The sequence below is a fragment of the Hypomesus nipponensis genome, chromosome 6 (assembly GCF_054491055.1).
Source record: "Hypomesus nipponensis isolate SF chromosome 6, ASM5449105v1, whole genome shotgun sequence".
In the NCBI taxonomy this organism is placed as follows: domain Eukaryota; kingdom Metazoa; phylum Chordata; class Actinopteri; order Osmeriformes; family Osmeridae; genus Hypomesus; species Hypomesus nipponensis.
In genome coordinates, this window is record NC_140366.1 from 4,328,858 (window position 1) to 4,346,112 (window position 17,255).

General features: G+C 38.7%; 1 protein-coding gene across 1 annotated transcript; it reads right to left on the reverse strand.

Moving 5' to 3' along the window:
- Positions 1-1,278: 1,278 nt before the first annotated feature.
- Positions 1,279-3,391, reverse strand: LOC146286461 (uncharacterized). The gene is made up of 2 exons (XM_084700458.1): positions 3,303-3,391; positions 1,279-2,602 (listed from the first exon to the last, which is right to left on the reverse strand). Exon 2 carries the CDS (start codon positions 2,598-2,600, stop codon positions 1,617-1,619), a length of 984 nt encoding a protein of 327 aa, XP_084556584.1. The 5' UTR covers positions 2,601-2,602; positions 3,303-3,391; the 3' UTR covers positions 1,279-1,616.
- Between the last annotated feature and the right edge of the window lie 13,864 nt (positions 3,392-17,255).

Genomic DNA, 17,255 nt, shown 5'->3' on the forward strand with positions numbered 1-17,255 from the left:
TGTGTGAGGGTGGAGGGGCATAGTTTCTGAGGGGGCTTCAATTTCTCTTCTTGCATGATAATGCTCTAAATCAATTTTATCAGCGTGTCTGGTCATTTGTTTTATACAATGACACTACGTTATCAAACTGGAGCCAAAAACGTAATGAAGATTAAACTTTAAAACTTTCCAAGGACGGAAGGTGGGAACACTAATCATCTAACTTACGCTTTTTATTTATAAAACATATAATCATGATTTAGGCATCACTCTTGATATGTAAATTTCACCAAATTGTCTTCTATAAAAGTATTTTTTCAAGTGACTTACCTTGTTTTCCCTGTTACTAAGCACAATCTGGTCACACATACAACGTTTGATAACCGAGCAAACCCATCCAGCAAATGTAATTTCACTTCACCTTGTCTTCCAAGGGGTGGAAATTCAGTATGGCCAGACGTTTTATGGACATGAAAAATCAAATAGTGAATGAAAATGTATTTCCATTGTCATTAGAATAGCTGCCAAAACCCATGTCCCATCTGTCCATGCTGATCAGTAAGGAAGGTCACCATTGAGTTTAGCAAGGGTAACTGAATTGAATTGAGTAAACTCACTCCATAGTATAAATAACGCCCATCACGCCATCAAAGAGCTAGCTTTTTGGGTGGTCTAGCTGGTTAAAGCTATGTTTATATAAGGTGGTTGTCATGTTCATAGGTCAGAGGGCCCAAATTTGAACCTGGTGTGGGTAGGATCGGGAGAAAACAATACTGATGGCCTACTTAACTACATCTGTGACATAAAGCTGGATAGTAAATGAGAGCTGCTCCGTGCTTCCATATATGGACTACAAGTTTCCTCCCTGTCTTCAGACAGCATTTATGATCAGGGTTTAATTTTCTTAAGTAGCCACCTTAGGAGAAAGCCCTCTTTACAGGAATCATAAATAATTGGCTTTCTCACTCACTGTGATCAGGGCTTCTTAAGAACACAGAGGCACGTACCTGCTTAGAGGACAAAGACATGCACACACACTTAAATACACCACACTTCACAAATACACAGACAGGCAGGGAGGGAGATGACGGGAGTTTGAGTTATGGAAAGAGTGAGATGCAAACAAACAATGAGGCCTACATTTACATTTTAAAAAACCATGACCTGCCCACAAATTGCTCACAGACACACACATGGATTCTAACATAATTAAAAGACTAAATTGCTTTTGTTCAAGGAGAAAATTAGTTATTAATTAAAAAATCATAATTTTTTATCAAAGAGAAGCCAAATATGTACTTATTGAGACTGAACCAATGCTTTATTGGGCAAAATATCATATTATACAAAATCATCTTTGTTGTATTTACAGATCGTCTTTCTTCAGACATCTCTCAAAACATTAAACATCTAATGCCATCTAGTGGCTTGAGAAATAGCTTTCCTTTTTCTTTATAAGTACGTATTCAACACATCTATGGGACAGTTGATCAATTACAGATATTCACTGACACAGTCAAGTTTTCAAATCCAGCACCAAACCTTATCTACTTTTGATCAGTATGAGTTTGATATAGTATTGATAAAATAGGAATAGAACAAACACTAATGGGATTGAGTGGGTATGTACTCTTGGCTTAGACAAGCTCACTTTTGGTCAATGACAGAACTGGACGCTCCTTTAAGGACTTGGGACTGGCACATGTGGTATTTTCTACCAGGAAGGTTTTCTCCTTGTTTTTCTGCAGCCACCTCCAAAGGTACTCCATCTTTCCATCACACACCCATGGGTTGAGAGTAAGGTCCAGTCCAATCCATTCCAGAGAGAAGAGATTGTCCAGGACACCAGGAGGGATGTTACTTAAACGGTTGTCATTCAGACTAAGGTCCTTAAGACTGTGGAGCCCTTCGAAAACATCTAAGGGAAGTTTCTCCAGTCGGTTTTCTGACAGGTACAGGTGAGTCAGATTCCCGTTGGTGCTGAAAGTTGCTGGCTCTAGCCTGCTCAGTTTGTTTCCCTGCAAGTTGAGTCTCTCAAGCTTGGTCAGAGGGCTTAGTGAATCAGCAGCCAACTTCTCCAGATGGTTATGGGAGAGGTCTAGAATCTCTAAGTGGTGAAGCCTCTGCAGAAGGGCTGTTGGTGCAGCAGTTAAGCGGTTCTTTGATAAATCCAGCCAGGTGACATTACTGTCCTCTGGCAACCACTCAGCATCTGCACTCTGGATCAAGTTTTTTTTGAGCACCAAACTTTGTAGTGGAGCATGACTGAAGACCTTTTCAGGAAGATGATCTAGCTGGTTTCCTGTGAGGTCCACAATGCGCAGGCGTGGAACCCCACGGAAAAGATTGGAGGGAAGCCTCTTCAGTTGGTTGTGATACAGGTGCAGCTCTTCCAAAGCAGGTAGAGCAGTGAGTTGGTCTTCAGAGATGAAGCTGATGTTGGTGAACTGGATGGACAAGGAAGTGGTGTTTCTGGGGAGGTCTTCAGAAGGGAAGTCTGTGAGAGGGACTTCATTACAGACCACCTCAGCCCTTCTTGGGTAGCATGTGCAAAGTTTTGGACACAAGAGAGTTCCATGGCAACAGCATACCAAGAGCAACAGAACAAGGAAGAATTTCATGGCTAAAATGAGGAAAAAGGAGACAAATTTAACCTCTGACCTATTTACTCTCCATTATGATCATAAGATTTCATTTTAACTAAAATAAATTACCAAACTAATTCAAACAGCCTGGTATGATACAGAAACTAATTCTACTGAAAAATAAACACTTATCCGTGATCGATTTTTTATGTATCTCTATCTATTTTTACATGTTGTCGCATTATGGAAGCCCATAGAGGACTATATTAAAATGATACTGCAATTTCAGAAATGCATGATAATTTTCAATATATGCAATTGTTATTTGAGACAGTATTCAAATGCCCATGTCATATATGGGCGTTCAATGACAATATGAAAATATTGTTTTGACATTTCCTTTGCAAAGATGTACCCCTCTTTACAGTGGTCTATATTCAAACGTTAATGCAAATATGAAAATGTTAATGCAATATAAACAATATAAGCCTTATTTGAATCTCAATAAAAATTCAACTATTTGAAAATGGAAATTAAAACGGCATTTGAAAGACACGAAAGTGCTGTACAGCTTACCACGGTAATGCAGTAAACTGAATAGCGCCATTTCATTTGAACATTGTCTCTAATAACACCTACATATATCGAAAATGATAATGCAAATGCATTATCATTTAAATATAGTCCCCTATGGACTTCCATATGGCATTAAATAACATTTCTTTAGACAAAACTTACCTTCCTATTGTAGTTCAAAGGGAAATAGTTGTTTCACCTATTTCAGTTTTATGCTAAAACTGCACAACCTTTATATAAACAGAATTGGGTCAGTCTGTTAGTTCTGCAGTGTTTCATAACACAACCACAGTCATTATTTGTTTACGCAAATATTGACATTTCAGTGGACTTTAGATTTGTGCCAAACAAGCTCTTTGCATGAACATGCAAACATGCACACACACAGAGGGAATAAATACAATGTTAGAAAACAAGGTTATAATGTAGAGATCATCCAATAAATAATGATAAATGTCCACATCCATGCATAAATACATAAATAAAATGAATACATACATCAATTTAAACCTAAGTAATGTAAGGAATACATTTTTGAAGAGGAAATACAGTAAAAATGATTATAGATAATTGGTTCACTTTAACATAATATGTCTATATTTTTATATTTACATGTTGTATTTATTTTTGCATTTATTTTTTTATTCATTCATTCATTTCTGTATTTCTTCACCTCAATATGTTAATAAGATGTGTCAATCAAAAATAGGTAGATGGTATTTGACACACCATTGGCCAATCGTTGTATTCGATTATGTTAGCCTTACATCCATCCTTGCTGTCATCGACAACATAAATAGAGCAATTGCCAGAGACTTGGACCTCGTTGAAAATGAATATTTATGTTCCGGCCTCCTACTGTTCTATGTAACGCCTGGGACACCAGTGGTGATTTTAGACTCTTTTTAGGGGTGCTCAAGCACCTCAAAATTTAATTTAAGCACCCCTAAAAATAATAATAATAAAAAAAAGAATTATTATGAATTATTATCTTAAATAAGTTTTAGTGCTATAACGTATTAAAACAATGTTTATTTATTGTTGACACATCATTATCGTTTCATTTGATGAAGAAAGGGACTTTCTTCGTTTTTTTCATTCATTCAATATTTTGCATTATAATAAATAAATGTATTAATTAGTGGTGGGCATACATTTTTTTTAAAATCTAGATTAATTTTACGGTAATCTTGGAATGAATCTAGATTATTCTAGATTAAAATGGCTCATTTGAATTCCGCCGAAGGCAAAGTGTGCTACCCAAATACTGACTAAAAGTAAATCTTTGAGATTTGGGTTTCTCAAGCCAGGTAAGCGAGGAAATTAGTTTGCTTGGCTGATAGAGCTGTGCTGACGGGCTTGCCTTGGTTGCATTCAAACATAGTAGTTTGTCGATGACTCTTCCCCTGCGCTACATCAGTGCTTGGTCCGGCATCTTCCGCATTAGCTAAGGGAAGCTTTCCGTTTAGGTGGTATTTGAGACTGGAAGAACTTGTACAGTAAACTAATTCTGCATCACACAAGGTGCAAACAACCTTAGTCATGTTGAGGTTTCCATTGGAAAGCTTCTTAAAAATACATTTTCCCTGAAGCAAACCCAGCGGCTTCATAGCTGCATCCATGTCAGCACGTCATGTTTGATGGGGTAATTTCATACACAGGGCATACACACAGGTTTGAAAACTTGTTCTTGCCCCCTACAGTGTGATTCGGCTTGGTATACATACGCGCAAAAATATCAAGATGAAAGTCATTATAGTCATATAGTATAGACCCAGCTCCCAACTCAACTTTGAGAATAGATTAACGGCAAAAAAAATTACGCCCGATAAGAGTCTCACTTTAACGCAGAACATTAACGCTGATAATGGCCCACCACTAATATTAATTGTTATCCAGTAAAATGATTTATTAGCAAGGGGGTTTAACACTTTTGCAAGGCACTGTATCACATTCTCATTAGGGGCTGAGCCCCCTAAAGGTCTGATCCTAGAATCGCCCCTGTGGGACACACTGGCTGCAAAGCGCTGCAATTAGCTGCGAAGCGCCTGGAAGCGCTGCCTACGGTGAACATTTGTTAAATTGTATACTTTATAATTTTTTTCAAATGACTTTGGAGGCCTACGTATACTTTATCAATATTCACCCTATGTAAATCCTAATCCTATTGCCTACTCAATGTTGGTAACGAACGGCCGTTCCATGTGGTTACCCTGATAAAAATAAATGAATATAAACAGATTGACCTGTTGAGCAGGGGCAGCTCCAGAATATTTTCAGTGGAGGGGCACAGGGGGAGCAGCCGTGAATTGGGGGGGGGGCATCCAATTAAGTAAATAATACAAAAGTAATGTCACCACTAACTTTTTAAATTCAATTAATGGGCATTATAGCAACACAAACATTTAGTTTCCTTAAATTGCATGATATGATACTGCACTTTCCTCACTAGGTTTTTTCTTGATGAAGAAGTCTTTAATTTCACGAGTCCTTTTCATTGTTCCCTATAACATTTACATTTTACATTTACATTACATTTATTCATTTAGCAGACGCTTTTGTCCAAAACGACTTATATAAACCATATAAAGCACACCATATTATTTTGTTAATTTCCATGCTTTTTTCAACAGACTCACTACCTCATGTTTTATACTTAGGTAATGTTAGGTTACACTCAACGTCACTAACCCTCTTCTACAATACCGAAGCACTATGATGAGAAAATCAATGAATGCAGTACTTAACTACAATTGACTCATAATGTTACCCAGATAGCAGAGTAGGGAGGACAAACGTTCTGCTCTCAATGTAATCACAACAGAGAGTTCCAAGCATCAACAAATGCAAAACTGAACTTATTGCTCATTTAACATTGTGGATTTAATGTACATGGTGGCTTTGTTTTAGTTTTACAGTGCTTAAGTGTGATGACATGGTTGCATTTTGACGTTTTTGGTACATTGGGCTTCATCTAACATCACTTTGTCACATAGATTAAACAACAAATGTAGCCAATCCCAAATTTAAGTAGGCTACTGTGTGAAAGGTGTTATGGAGGGCATTTGGATTTCATTGAGTGACAGTGATCAGCTCAACGTGACTTTCACTGTCATGAAATGACAGTTTACGGCTAGCTAGCTAGCTTAGTCTGACTTAGCCTAGCAGTTACATTTAGCTAGCAATTTAAGTCGACATAAAATCCTAAATGTCTTGCATTACGCTAACAGAATTACAATAATAGCTAATATTTATATTTTATTTAGCTAACTATATCAATATCATAGCTTTGTTATCTTAACTGTTAGACCAAGGGAAGAAAGTGCTACTTACAGAACGGACTCATGTACAGTAACATTCAAACTGGTTGTCTTGAGAATGAGCGCGGGTCTTAAGAAAAATCTACAGTAATGCTGCAGAATGTTGTCGCCGCAAAAGCCCAATTCAGCAATAAAAACTGTGCTATCTGGGGAATGTGCGATTTAAATTATATTGTATAAATACAATTCATGTATCCTCTGTACACACACTATCAAAACCTACCTCAGTTTATGCTGTCCACAGAGTTAAGGAAAGTGGGAATATAAGGCTTCTGTTATGTTCTGTCCAGGCAATTATTTCTTATTGAGATTGACATCATTCAGAGCCAATGAAAATAGGGGGGGGCACCTGAGAACCAATCAGATTCCAGGGGGGGCACGTGCCACTCCGTGCCCCCCCATTGGCTCCGCCCCTGCTGTTGAGCCAGCATGCCCGTAGTTGTTTTGTTTGTTTGAGAGAAACAAGTTGTCACGCGTTGCACACAACACACACACGTGCAGGCATAGCCTACCGAGAGAAATCCCCGAAGTCGATTTCGAAAATCAGCGAGAAATTCAAGAAGATGGACGACATCAAATTAATTCTCGAAGTTGAATGGGAGGTGAGTTGTATGACCCCCAGCACCAATTTTACAAGGTCAACGTAGAGAAGGATCAATGCTGGGATGCTGTCGGAATAACATATGTACATAATACATATATACATTAACATGTACTTATGTATTTATTTGTGTATTTATTTATTCATTCATTTATTTATGCATTCATTTATTTATGCATTCATTTAGTTATTAATTCATTAATGTATTTGTTCATTCATTCATTGTTCCCAATATGATAATGAGAGGAGGCCAGTAGGTGTGTAATCTGGCGTTCAGACATTGCAATCAATCCAGAGCCATAGAATTAATCTAGCTAACGCCTGGGACACCCTGGCTGCTCAACATTTTGTAGCCAATTCCCTGGCCTTAATACGTCCACTGCAAATATTTATCATGTTCTCATGTATATGTTAGTGCATGTAAACCAGCAGATACTATTTTAAATAATAATTAATTCATAAAATCAAAATTCATACATCATGACAGTTTGTATGATTTGAATGGTCATTTATTACACTAGAATTTAATTATCATGGCAGACAATTACACTGCAAAAGTAAAATAACACTTACACAAGTTAAAATAACAAAACCTTTTATTTAGTGGTGGGCCGTTATCGGTGTTAACGTGCTGCGTTAACACAAGACTCTTATCGGGGGATAAAACATATTGCCGTTAATCTATTTTCAAAGTTGGGTTGGGAGTTGGGTCTATACTACACAAGCTATGATGACTTTCATCTTGATATTTTAGCGCGGATGTATACCTAGCCGTATTGCACTGTAGGGGGCGAGAACGAGTCTTTGAACTTGTGTGTATGCCTTGTGTATGAAATTACCACATCACACGTGACGTGTTAACATGGATGCAGCTATGAAGAAGCTGGGTTTGCTTCAGCGAAAATGTATTTTTAAGAAGCTGCCCAATGGAAACCTCGACAAGACTAAGGTTGTTTGCACCTTGTGCGATGCGGAACTAGTTTACTGTACGAGTTATTCCAGTCTGAAATACCACCTAAACAGAAAGCATCCCATAGCTAATGCGGAAGATGCCGGGCCAAGCACTGATGTATCGCAGGGGAACAGTCGTCATCAAACTACTATGTTTGAGTTCAACCGAGGCAAGCCCGTCAGCACAGCTTTATCAGCCAAGCTAACTAATCTCCTCGCTCACCTGGCTTGAGAAACCCGTTCTCAAAGACTTACTTATAGTAATTTTTTGGGTAGCACACATGCTGAATGGCTTTGGCGGAATTCAAATGAGCCATTTTAATCTAGATTAATTCCAAGGTTACAGTGAGATTAATCTAGATTTAAAAAATAATCTATGCCCACCTCTACTTTTATTACTTGTGAATGAATATCATTCACGTCTTAGTCACCCGAAAGTTAATCAGGTAACTTGTTGTATAAATTATAACTATTGATTGACAATTGCGCATTCATTAATAAATTAATTCATTTATATATTATGGAAGCAAATCAGTGACATAATGTTTTGAATTTTAAAAGGCATTGAATACTTCATATTGAAATTTAAACTAGACCGAATTCTCATATGAATATATTTCAATGTAAACTAAAATTCAGGTTGCTTAAATTGTAGCCTAAAAAAATTTGATCAAAAAAAATGTGAGCCTAAAAAATTTGGCCTTAAAAATCTGCTTTCCAACATCCGGGATACCAAGCATAGGTAGAGCAATCGAGCAGTAATGCACGATTTGATCACATCGGACTCACCGAAGCATGGTTGTTTTCCCTGGTAGTCATCATGCGTTTTCTCTTCTCTATTGCTCCATTGCTCAACCTATCCTTGGTATCCCGGATGTTACAATCCTGAATTTTTCAACTAAAATTTGATATGCTCTTATTTTTTGGGCTCTAATTGTTTTAGCTCGATTTTTTGGGGCTCGAATTTGATAGGCTTGAATTTTTTAAGCTACAATTTTTTAAGATACAAATTTTTCATTTTCAAGTTTTGAGTATCAGTATAACTGTGGCTGACAATCAGTTTAAGTTAACCTCAATGGGTTTCATGTGAATGGGTTTTTCTGCAAGTCCTGCATGGTGTGCTTAATACCCGAGTGGTAAAAAGCTGTTTGATTTGGGGATTTTATTATTATGAAAAATGTATGGCCTATTGTGTATTTTTATTTGTTGTAGACACCACCCTGCTTCTTCTCATCCTTCACTGCAATGGCACCTTGAGACAGGGTCTCATCTACAGCATATTGTGCAGTTAAACCTAAAAGTGTGTTTTTCAATTATTTTTGTATTGTTGACCTTCAGCTGTTGTAGACCTCAATGTCCATTTCCAGATTTGAAGGTGGATGTGCTGACATTGAAAAGGTAGATCCTTGATATGGTTTTTGTAAGTGTTTCCATATACTTAAGACACACAGTCACACACTAGCAGTAGTACTTGCAGAGCCATGATATGATACTTCAAGGTGTGCAGTTAGAAATGTTTGCTGATGTAATGCAATTTTACAATTTAATGTGACTGAAATAATTTTTAGTTTTCTGTTGCTAGTTGTCTAACAATTACAGTGAGGCCTGAAACACAGGTACTGGACATAACCTGACATGCATGTGCTATTATAAACTTTATAGACTTCTTCACCAGACTCTTATTTGTAACAGGTACAAGTCTGTAACAAGTATATGTCAGCAGTCCACATACTAAGACATACATATAACACAACATAAATTTAAGCTGTGTGTGTGTGTATTTCTTGCCAGGACTTGCCACTGTTCAACAGAATTATCTTTATGTACTAAAAGTAACTCAAAAATAATAATTTCTCCCCAAAAGAACAAACAAAAGTATCCACCACACATTATATATTTTCATATGCGTGTTCTATATTTATTCCATATTTTTTCCAATCAAAAGCATTTACTGCAATGCAATCTGTGACATGTTACTTCAGGACCATTGCAGATTCTCTTGATTCCATCAATCCCAGAGCGTATCCACACTCATCAGCTCTAGTACTTATGGGAGTTCAAAGACTCTACCCAGGTCAGTTCCCTATCTTGGGCCATGTCCACTTTCACCTGCCTGGATAAGTATCTAAGCTATCTTCCCCAATTAGCCCTTATGTTGAGATTTTTCATCGCTCATGACTCATTTAAGGAAACGGAAAGGTGTCTTATACTACCATGCCTTCTGTGTTTCAGCAAGGGTGCTCACTACAGTGCTGACAACATCTGACATGCAGGGTCAGTATACGGGCCGAGGGGGTTTGAAACTGTAGCACTTCTCTAGACTGTTTCCAGTGGCATGACATAGACTGAAGTGTTGAGTGTGTGCATTACAAAAACCTTCCTAGAACAGATGCCAGACCCAGTTTTCTTGCAAAAATATATATTACAGTAATACCTTAAATAGGATGTGATCAGTTTATTGAAAAACTATGCAAGAACGTAAAGAATGTAATGCTATCACTACCATCTCTCACTTCGTTTAGATGCTTTCACATCTACTCTGGTTGTATTTGTTTTATTGTTCGGACCAGGAACATTATGGATCATAACTCTTGGTTTACTTGTTTTCACTAGTTCTTTTAAGTTTCTTTGTATTGACCATGCTCAACGGTTGGGTCCTGGCTACCATTGCCCTCTACAGATGAGGCAGCAAGAAGCAGCCCAGCTAACACAGTTACGCCCTTACGTTGCCGTAACGTCACTCAATGACCAAACATACGTTGCCACAACATCTTTGGCAACGTTGCGGGACCGTGCATCTGTAGGACGCCAGAAGGTAACCGCGACGTAATCTTGTGACGTTGCCAGTCCGTAACCACAACCTCTTAGCGATGTAATGTTCTGACGTTGCCAGTCCGTAACCGCGACCTTCTAGCAACGTAAATTGTGATGTTGCCAGTCCTCAAAAGTCGCAAAATGCCATTTGTTTTTGTATAATAGGCTACATGGTAGTCAACTTTCGGATGACTATGTAGGGTGACCAGACATCCTCTTTTACCCAGACATGGCCTCTTTTCGAGACCTAAAAAATGCGTCTGGCAGGGATTCCAAAATCGTCCGGGATTTTGCCTTGTTGGATATTCGTGTTTCTCTGGCTCTTTCACCAACTATTACGCCATTACAAGTTCAGGAAAGGGTATCTCCCTTATGTTCCACCTTCTTTCGCGAACTCTGACAGTAGAGAGAACTGTCTTTTTGATCGGATAGTGCGGCATGCAATACACGACCAGCGTGTCCAGCGTGACCAAGTGTCCTCTTTTTCACAAACTCAAATCGGGTCACCCTATGACTATGTTTGTGTGGTGTGTAGCCTAACTCAAGCTAATCATAAACAAGGCAGCATTTACATGTACAATACAGTCATTTTATTGCAAACAAAGTGCCAAACAGTGAATTTACATTTAATCATTTAGCAGACGCTCTTATCCAGAGCGCCTTCAATTAAAATCTTCTGCCAGTCCCCGCTACCGGTCCTGTCTGTTTGCCCTGACAATGAAGCTCAAAATGAGTTAGTGTCCTATCAACATGTATGTGTGAAAGGGGCTATCAAAAAAATATGTGATTCCAGTTTGTTGTCACATAGCCATGTGAAAGGTTGGATATGGAAGCTGCAATCATGATTCATTCACTTGGCTTGTTTTTAATAGGCTGCCGGGGCATGTTTGAGTGTCTCCGCTATCAGGAGGTCCACAGCGTTCTCTCCCAGTCCCGTCTTCCACTTCATCACAGCATCTGCAATTAGAAGTCATGAACTTATTGTCAGCACCAATTTGAACATTGAACGCTGCGTGTAAGCCATAGCTCTGCGTGTAAGCCATAGCTCTTTCGGAACTCCAGCTCCTTAAGGCGCTCCTCAAGATCTTGGAGTTCAGCCTGTGTTTGGGCCACCTGTAGGTCCATCACTGGCACCTCTTCAGTGTGTCTGCCCTGTAGTCGCTTGAATAGGAGAGCCTCTCACTGGTTCTCCTCCAACGTCTCCATCTTCCGGAGCATAAGCTGTAATGTGTCTGTCAGTAAAGACAAGTAAAACAAGTTTTCAGGATTGGCATACACTGTGGTTCTTCTAGATTAGCTGTAACATTGATGTAAATAACAAATGTTACCTTGAATGGTTGTATACAAAGCATTAGTAAGACAACATTTGTTGTTTTGACAAATAATTATCCCACTGCCACGATCAGAACAACTTAGGTATGCCTTACAATGAGTTGGAAATGCTATTGAAAAGCTTGGAGTATTTTTTAAAATGTTTTATCACTAGTTAGTTATTGGGGTGTGCTTGCCTTCGGCGAGCACAAACCATTGTTATCTCACATATATATTATTTATTATTTATTGTTTCTTTTCGCCCCCCTAAGGATGCCTCAATATTTGGACTACATAGACAACGGCGATGTCAAAAGGTTCGTCTCGGTAGCGATTGCGTTGGTTGTATTGGGATTTATGTTCCATTGCACGGTTTAAGTAGAAATTACGTTTTTGTGGCAAAAAGTGAAGCTAACGGTGGCTAACTTGCTAGCCACAGTCACTGACGCCACTAACGTCACCAACGTCACGAAAACTCGCGTGACTATCTCTAGCAGAACATTAGTTTCCCATCTGTTAACTTGGGGGATACTAATCTGCAAGGCAGCTGCAGAAACGCCACAAGCAAAGAGGCCAGGGTGATATTTAATCATTTTACTTTGTGGTGTGAAACATAATTGTGAAATGTAATGTACAATATTAGCTGATATTATTAAGTAAGTAGGCCCACATCTACTTTCGGAAATGGTAGTCTACTATTTCACTGAAGCATTAGCATCATGACATTAGCCTCTGTTGCTTGGGCAACACATACTACAGTGGTCATGATGCATCTGTTTTCAATCGTTAAAATAAACATTCCTCACAAATACGTTTTTGTTGTAGGATTTATTTTGACATTAATAAACGATTTGTTGGTGAAATGACCATTACCTGTGGTTTCAAATCAGTGTGGCGGCTCACTGCAACGCTGTAGCCTACCCGAGACACTAATGAGTAGCTAACAAAAACATCTCTTTAGAGATGTTTAGAAAGTCAAACGGCGACGGAACATGTTTGGCTTTCCCCTTACTCAAAAGTTTTTCAATAGGTGAAAGTATCTGACTACTAACCTGAACTTCATTGCCACAGCCTAAACTTTGTCAATGTCAAAACTTTGTCTGTTCATGAAAATAATTAATGTCAGCCTGCTTCAGCCTTGCTTAGCTGTAGGATATACATTTTACTGGGTCTTGCTGCGCTGCTTGATTTATTGAAATTATTATGAAATGTTATGTTTTACTAGCCATTTGCCTTCTTAAGCAAATCACAGTATTTCCCACCCCTCATGGTGTAACTGAGACGACCGTAAATAGCCTAATTCATCTTTCACGTAATAAGCCCCCGTTGAAGTGTTGAGCAGGAAATTAGCTGGTCTGTAGAGATCTTGGGTTGGTGGTTTTACTGATGCAGAATTCGCTCAAATAAAATCGATAGACGTAACGAGTGGCACATAACGTGAAGTAGGCCTAACATTGCATTTTATTTTGTTTGAGTTTTAATAACTTGTCCAGTGCATCGGGGCAAGTAGCACTAGCCTAAATTGATCTTCCAGACTTGCCGTAAAAAGAAAATGTACTCTTCCCGGACAAGCCTTAGCTACATGGCTAGACTGTTGATCCAGATCAGAATCCATCATATCTTGGACACTCAAAATCAGCGAATCTTGCAGCCAAATCAAGTAGCCTATATTTATAGGCCTTTATATGGCTACAAACTTCTGCTCGGTTTCTAGCTGGCTACTTGTTACCAAGTTACAACTTTGTTGCAGGGGCATTCTTTGTCTACATTGCGAGCTAACAGTGTCCGGTAATTATGTCGCTATAAATAATGATGTTAAACCGAGACCACTAAGCCCTCAAAGAAAATGTAAGGTCAAAGAAACAAAAGAAAGGTTTGAGGTTACTCTGAAAATTATTAATAAAATAGGCTTCTAATATTAAACTGCTAAATCCTTCTCTAACTAGGCTCCTCTATGATGCATAATGAAACTTAACGTTTTTTAAGTAATCAATAAGCCTACGCTTGCCCTCATTACTCAAATGATGCCGTTCAGGGCGTTCAAATTACATAATAGGGCGATGATAGGAGGATAATAGGACATAATAGGGCAACCAACAAGTTGTTTATATCTGATTACAATTTAATAAGTTATCTAGCGCTGCATCTTCATGAGCTACATTTGGCCTCCTTCTCTTCCAACCAACCAGTATCACCTCTCCTCCATCTGAGTGATGCATGTCATTTTTACAAACTTATTATCAAGGGAACACAATGGTCAGAACTGTAGTCATACACTTAAATGCTTTTTGAAATATGTAAACACCAGGAGTGTATGGAAAGCTGGGGCAGCCACAAGCACACCCTCACAATTTCCCCAGAAATGGTATGCTCTCTAGTTAGTTATTATAATTACTAGTGTTAGCACTTGCCTGGCTGCCAGCTGTTTTCCTGAGCCCCCAATGGGTTCTCCTCCACCAGACCAGAGTTGACATCTAGGGGTCTGGCATCTGGTGATGCAAAAGTTTTAAGTCATACTTTTGCTTCAAAACATAGCCTTCAGGGTTGCCATGGCTCATACAATTATTGTCACTGTTATAAACGGTCATTCATTACTTTACCATTATTTCCCAGGGACACTGCTAGGCCGTTTGACGGTGGTAGGATAATCTGTCCAACATGTTGCAGTCACTGGTTGTGGTCGTGGCAGAGAAGGAAAAGTAGTCTCTATGCACAGTTTAAGATAAGTGACATTGTGATGAAATGATTGCATTCATAGTAGTACAGTCTTTGTGACATAAAAAAAGTGATCTAACCTCTATTAGTCCTTTTTTTGTTGTCCACCGTGGCTTGGGATGCATCTCAAAGCTGTGTTTGTGTTTTTAAACTTCTGCACTCCGATTAATGTGGAGTCACAACCCACATAGGAGGGGACGTTATTGGGACTTTGCATAACGTTCCCTAAAAGTTATCTAAATGTGACGAACGTCCCGAACCTTTACAGAACATTGGGGACGTTTTTAAAACCGTTCTCATTTGGTTCTGAATGTACTTTTTTGAACGTTTCCTGTATGACTTTATGGAGACGTTCCATGTTCGTTATTTTGTGGTCACCCTGCAGACTTTAAAAGAACGTCCCCGTAAAGTTAGCTGAAAGTCACATGGCGATGTTCTGTGTATGACATTGGGGGAACGTTGTTTTTGTTATTTTATGGTCACAATACAACATTTGCTGTATTATCGTGAGTCGTACAATTTTAAACCAAAACAAGATGGATTGAAGATCTTGGTCGCTTTTTACGGAAGATGTGCAAGCTTAGCCTATATAGACTCATAACCTGTGTCATCTGAACATTTTCCTTATATGTGTCCTGAATAGCCCTAATCTGTTTTTTCGTTTTAACTTTAAAACGAGGGGCTAAAACGAAGTCGTAGGCTAAACTAGTTCTTAACTTCCTGTGGCTAGCCTGGTCTCACAGAATGTAACGTTAATGAGGCCTAACTTTTGTAATTGACCCATTGTTTCGCTAAGCTAGATACATTAATAACTAAAAAAACTGTTAAATATGTTTTATATCTAACGTTACAGATCACCCTGGACACAAAAACGTGTTCGGAACAGTTCATGACCCAAGTTTGCATGCAAGAGTTGGAGGAGGGCCCTGTGCCAACTTGTCTGAATTAATAGGCTGAGGCCTGGAAGAAGTAGCCTTTCTCTGCCCTCCTACGTACTTCCGCTCAATTTGGATTTTGCTTCTGTACTTGGTCTGGGAGTTTGACTTTGAAGTCTGTTTTCAGAAACAATTTTGTTGTAGGTCCAATCAGCGAACAGAGGGAGTGGCTGAGAACGATGCCGTTAATGTTGTGCACTAGTTTGAGTAGTACAGTAATGGCGACGGAGAAAGATGCAAGCGAAGCTATTCTGCGTTTGTGGCAACGTTGCCTGATATCGATAAGTTAAAGCCGGAGCAAGAACAATCCTTGCTGAGTTTTGTTGGTGGCCATGATGTTGTGGCCCGCCTACCCACAGGGTTCGGGAAAAGTTTGATTTTCCAGCTACGGCAGCTAGCTCCGTTACAGTAGTGGTGAAGGAGTTGGCTAACGCGAACGCTTGCGATTGGTTATGGCAGATCAGAGTTGCTCTGGGCAGATCCAATAGTTTTAAACTTCAACAGAGGACCCGCCTTCAAGGAAGTTAACGCTTGTCAATGGAGCGATCCCAGACCCTTTGTACAAATGAAATGTAAGAGGGTCTGGTTAGAACCAGGCTATGGAAGAAGAGCTGTTTAAGAGAAACTACAATAGGCCTACTTGTCTGTGCAGTTAAAATCCAAGTCAGTAAAAAATCGTTTTGTCTGATTTTCATGTTAACTTCTTCCATTACCTACTCCCTTTTCCATCAACATTATTTGAATAATTTAGTTTTGAGTGTGATTTCTTTGCTGGTACGTTTTAGTTCCTATTACTATTTTTTATTTTGTCTGCCATTCCTTCAGCCACTTCATGGAAGAGGACATCCGACCAGACACATCAAGGTACTTTATTTTCATGCATTGGAAGGTTTATAGTTGTATTTAGTTGTTTAATATTTTATATAGAGTAGTAGTTTTTTGATAGTTCTTGTTTAGAGGTCCGATATAGCGTTAGCTTGTTATTTTAGCGAGGAGTGTAGCCTAGTGTAGTTAGTAGTGTACAGTAGCTTATAGTAGTTTTTGTATATTTAGTGTAATCAGTTGTTCAATAGTAGTTTAATAGTAGTGTTTTGTATTGAAGCCCACAAGCTAGCTAGCTAGTCTAGGTTTTAGCATCAGTTACAGTAGCTAAGGCCGACCATCATCAACATACAGTTACTGTACAGTATATCTAGATATATATAGACCTTTAAATATATGATATCTATGATCAACAACACCAATTGACAACGCAATTTATTGGCAGGTGAGTACACTGTCACCATGCACAATGTTATTACCGTTTAGTATTTATGGTTAGTGTGGGTCTGAGTTTCAAACTACTTTAAATTTAGGGATCTCAAAAATCTCATTTTTTATAATGGCCTTTATGAATAACCTCGGAGCAAACGGCTAAAATCAAACGCATTGCGCGAGTGAATGAACTAGCTTTAGCTAGCGAGCTGGT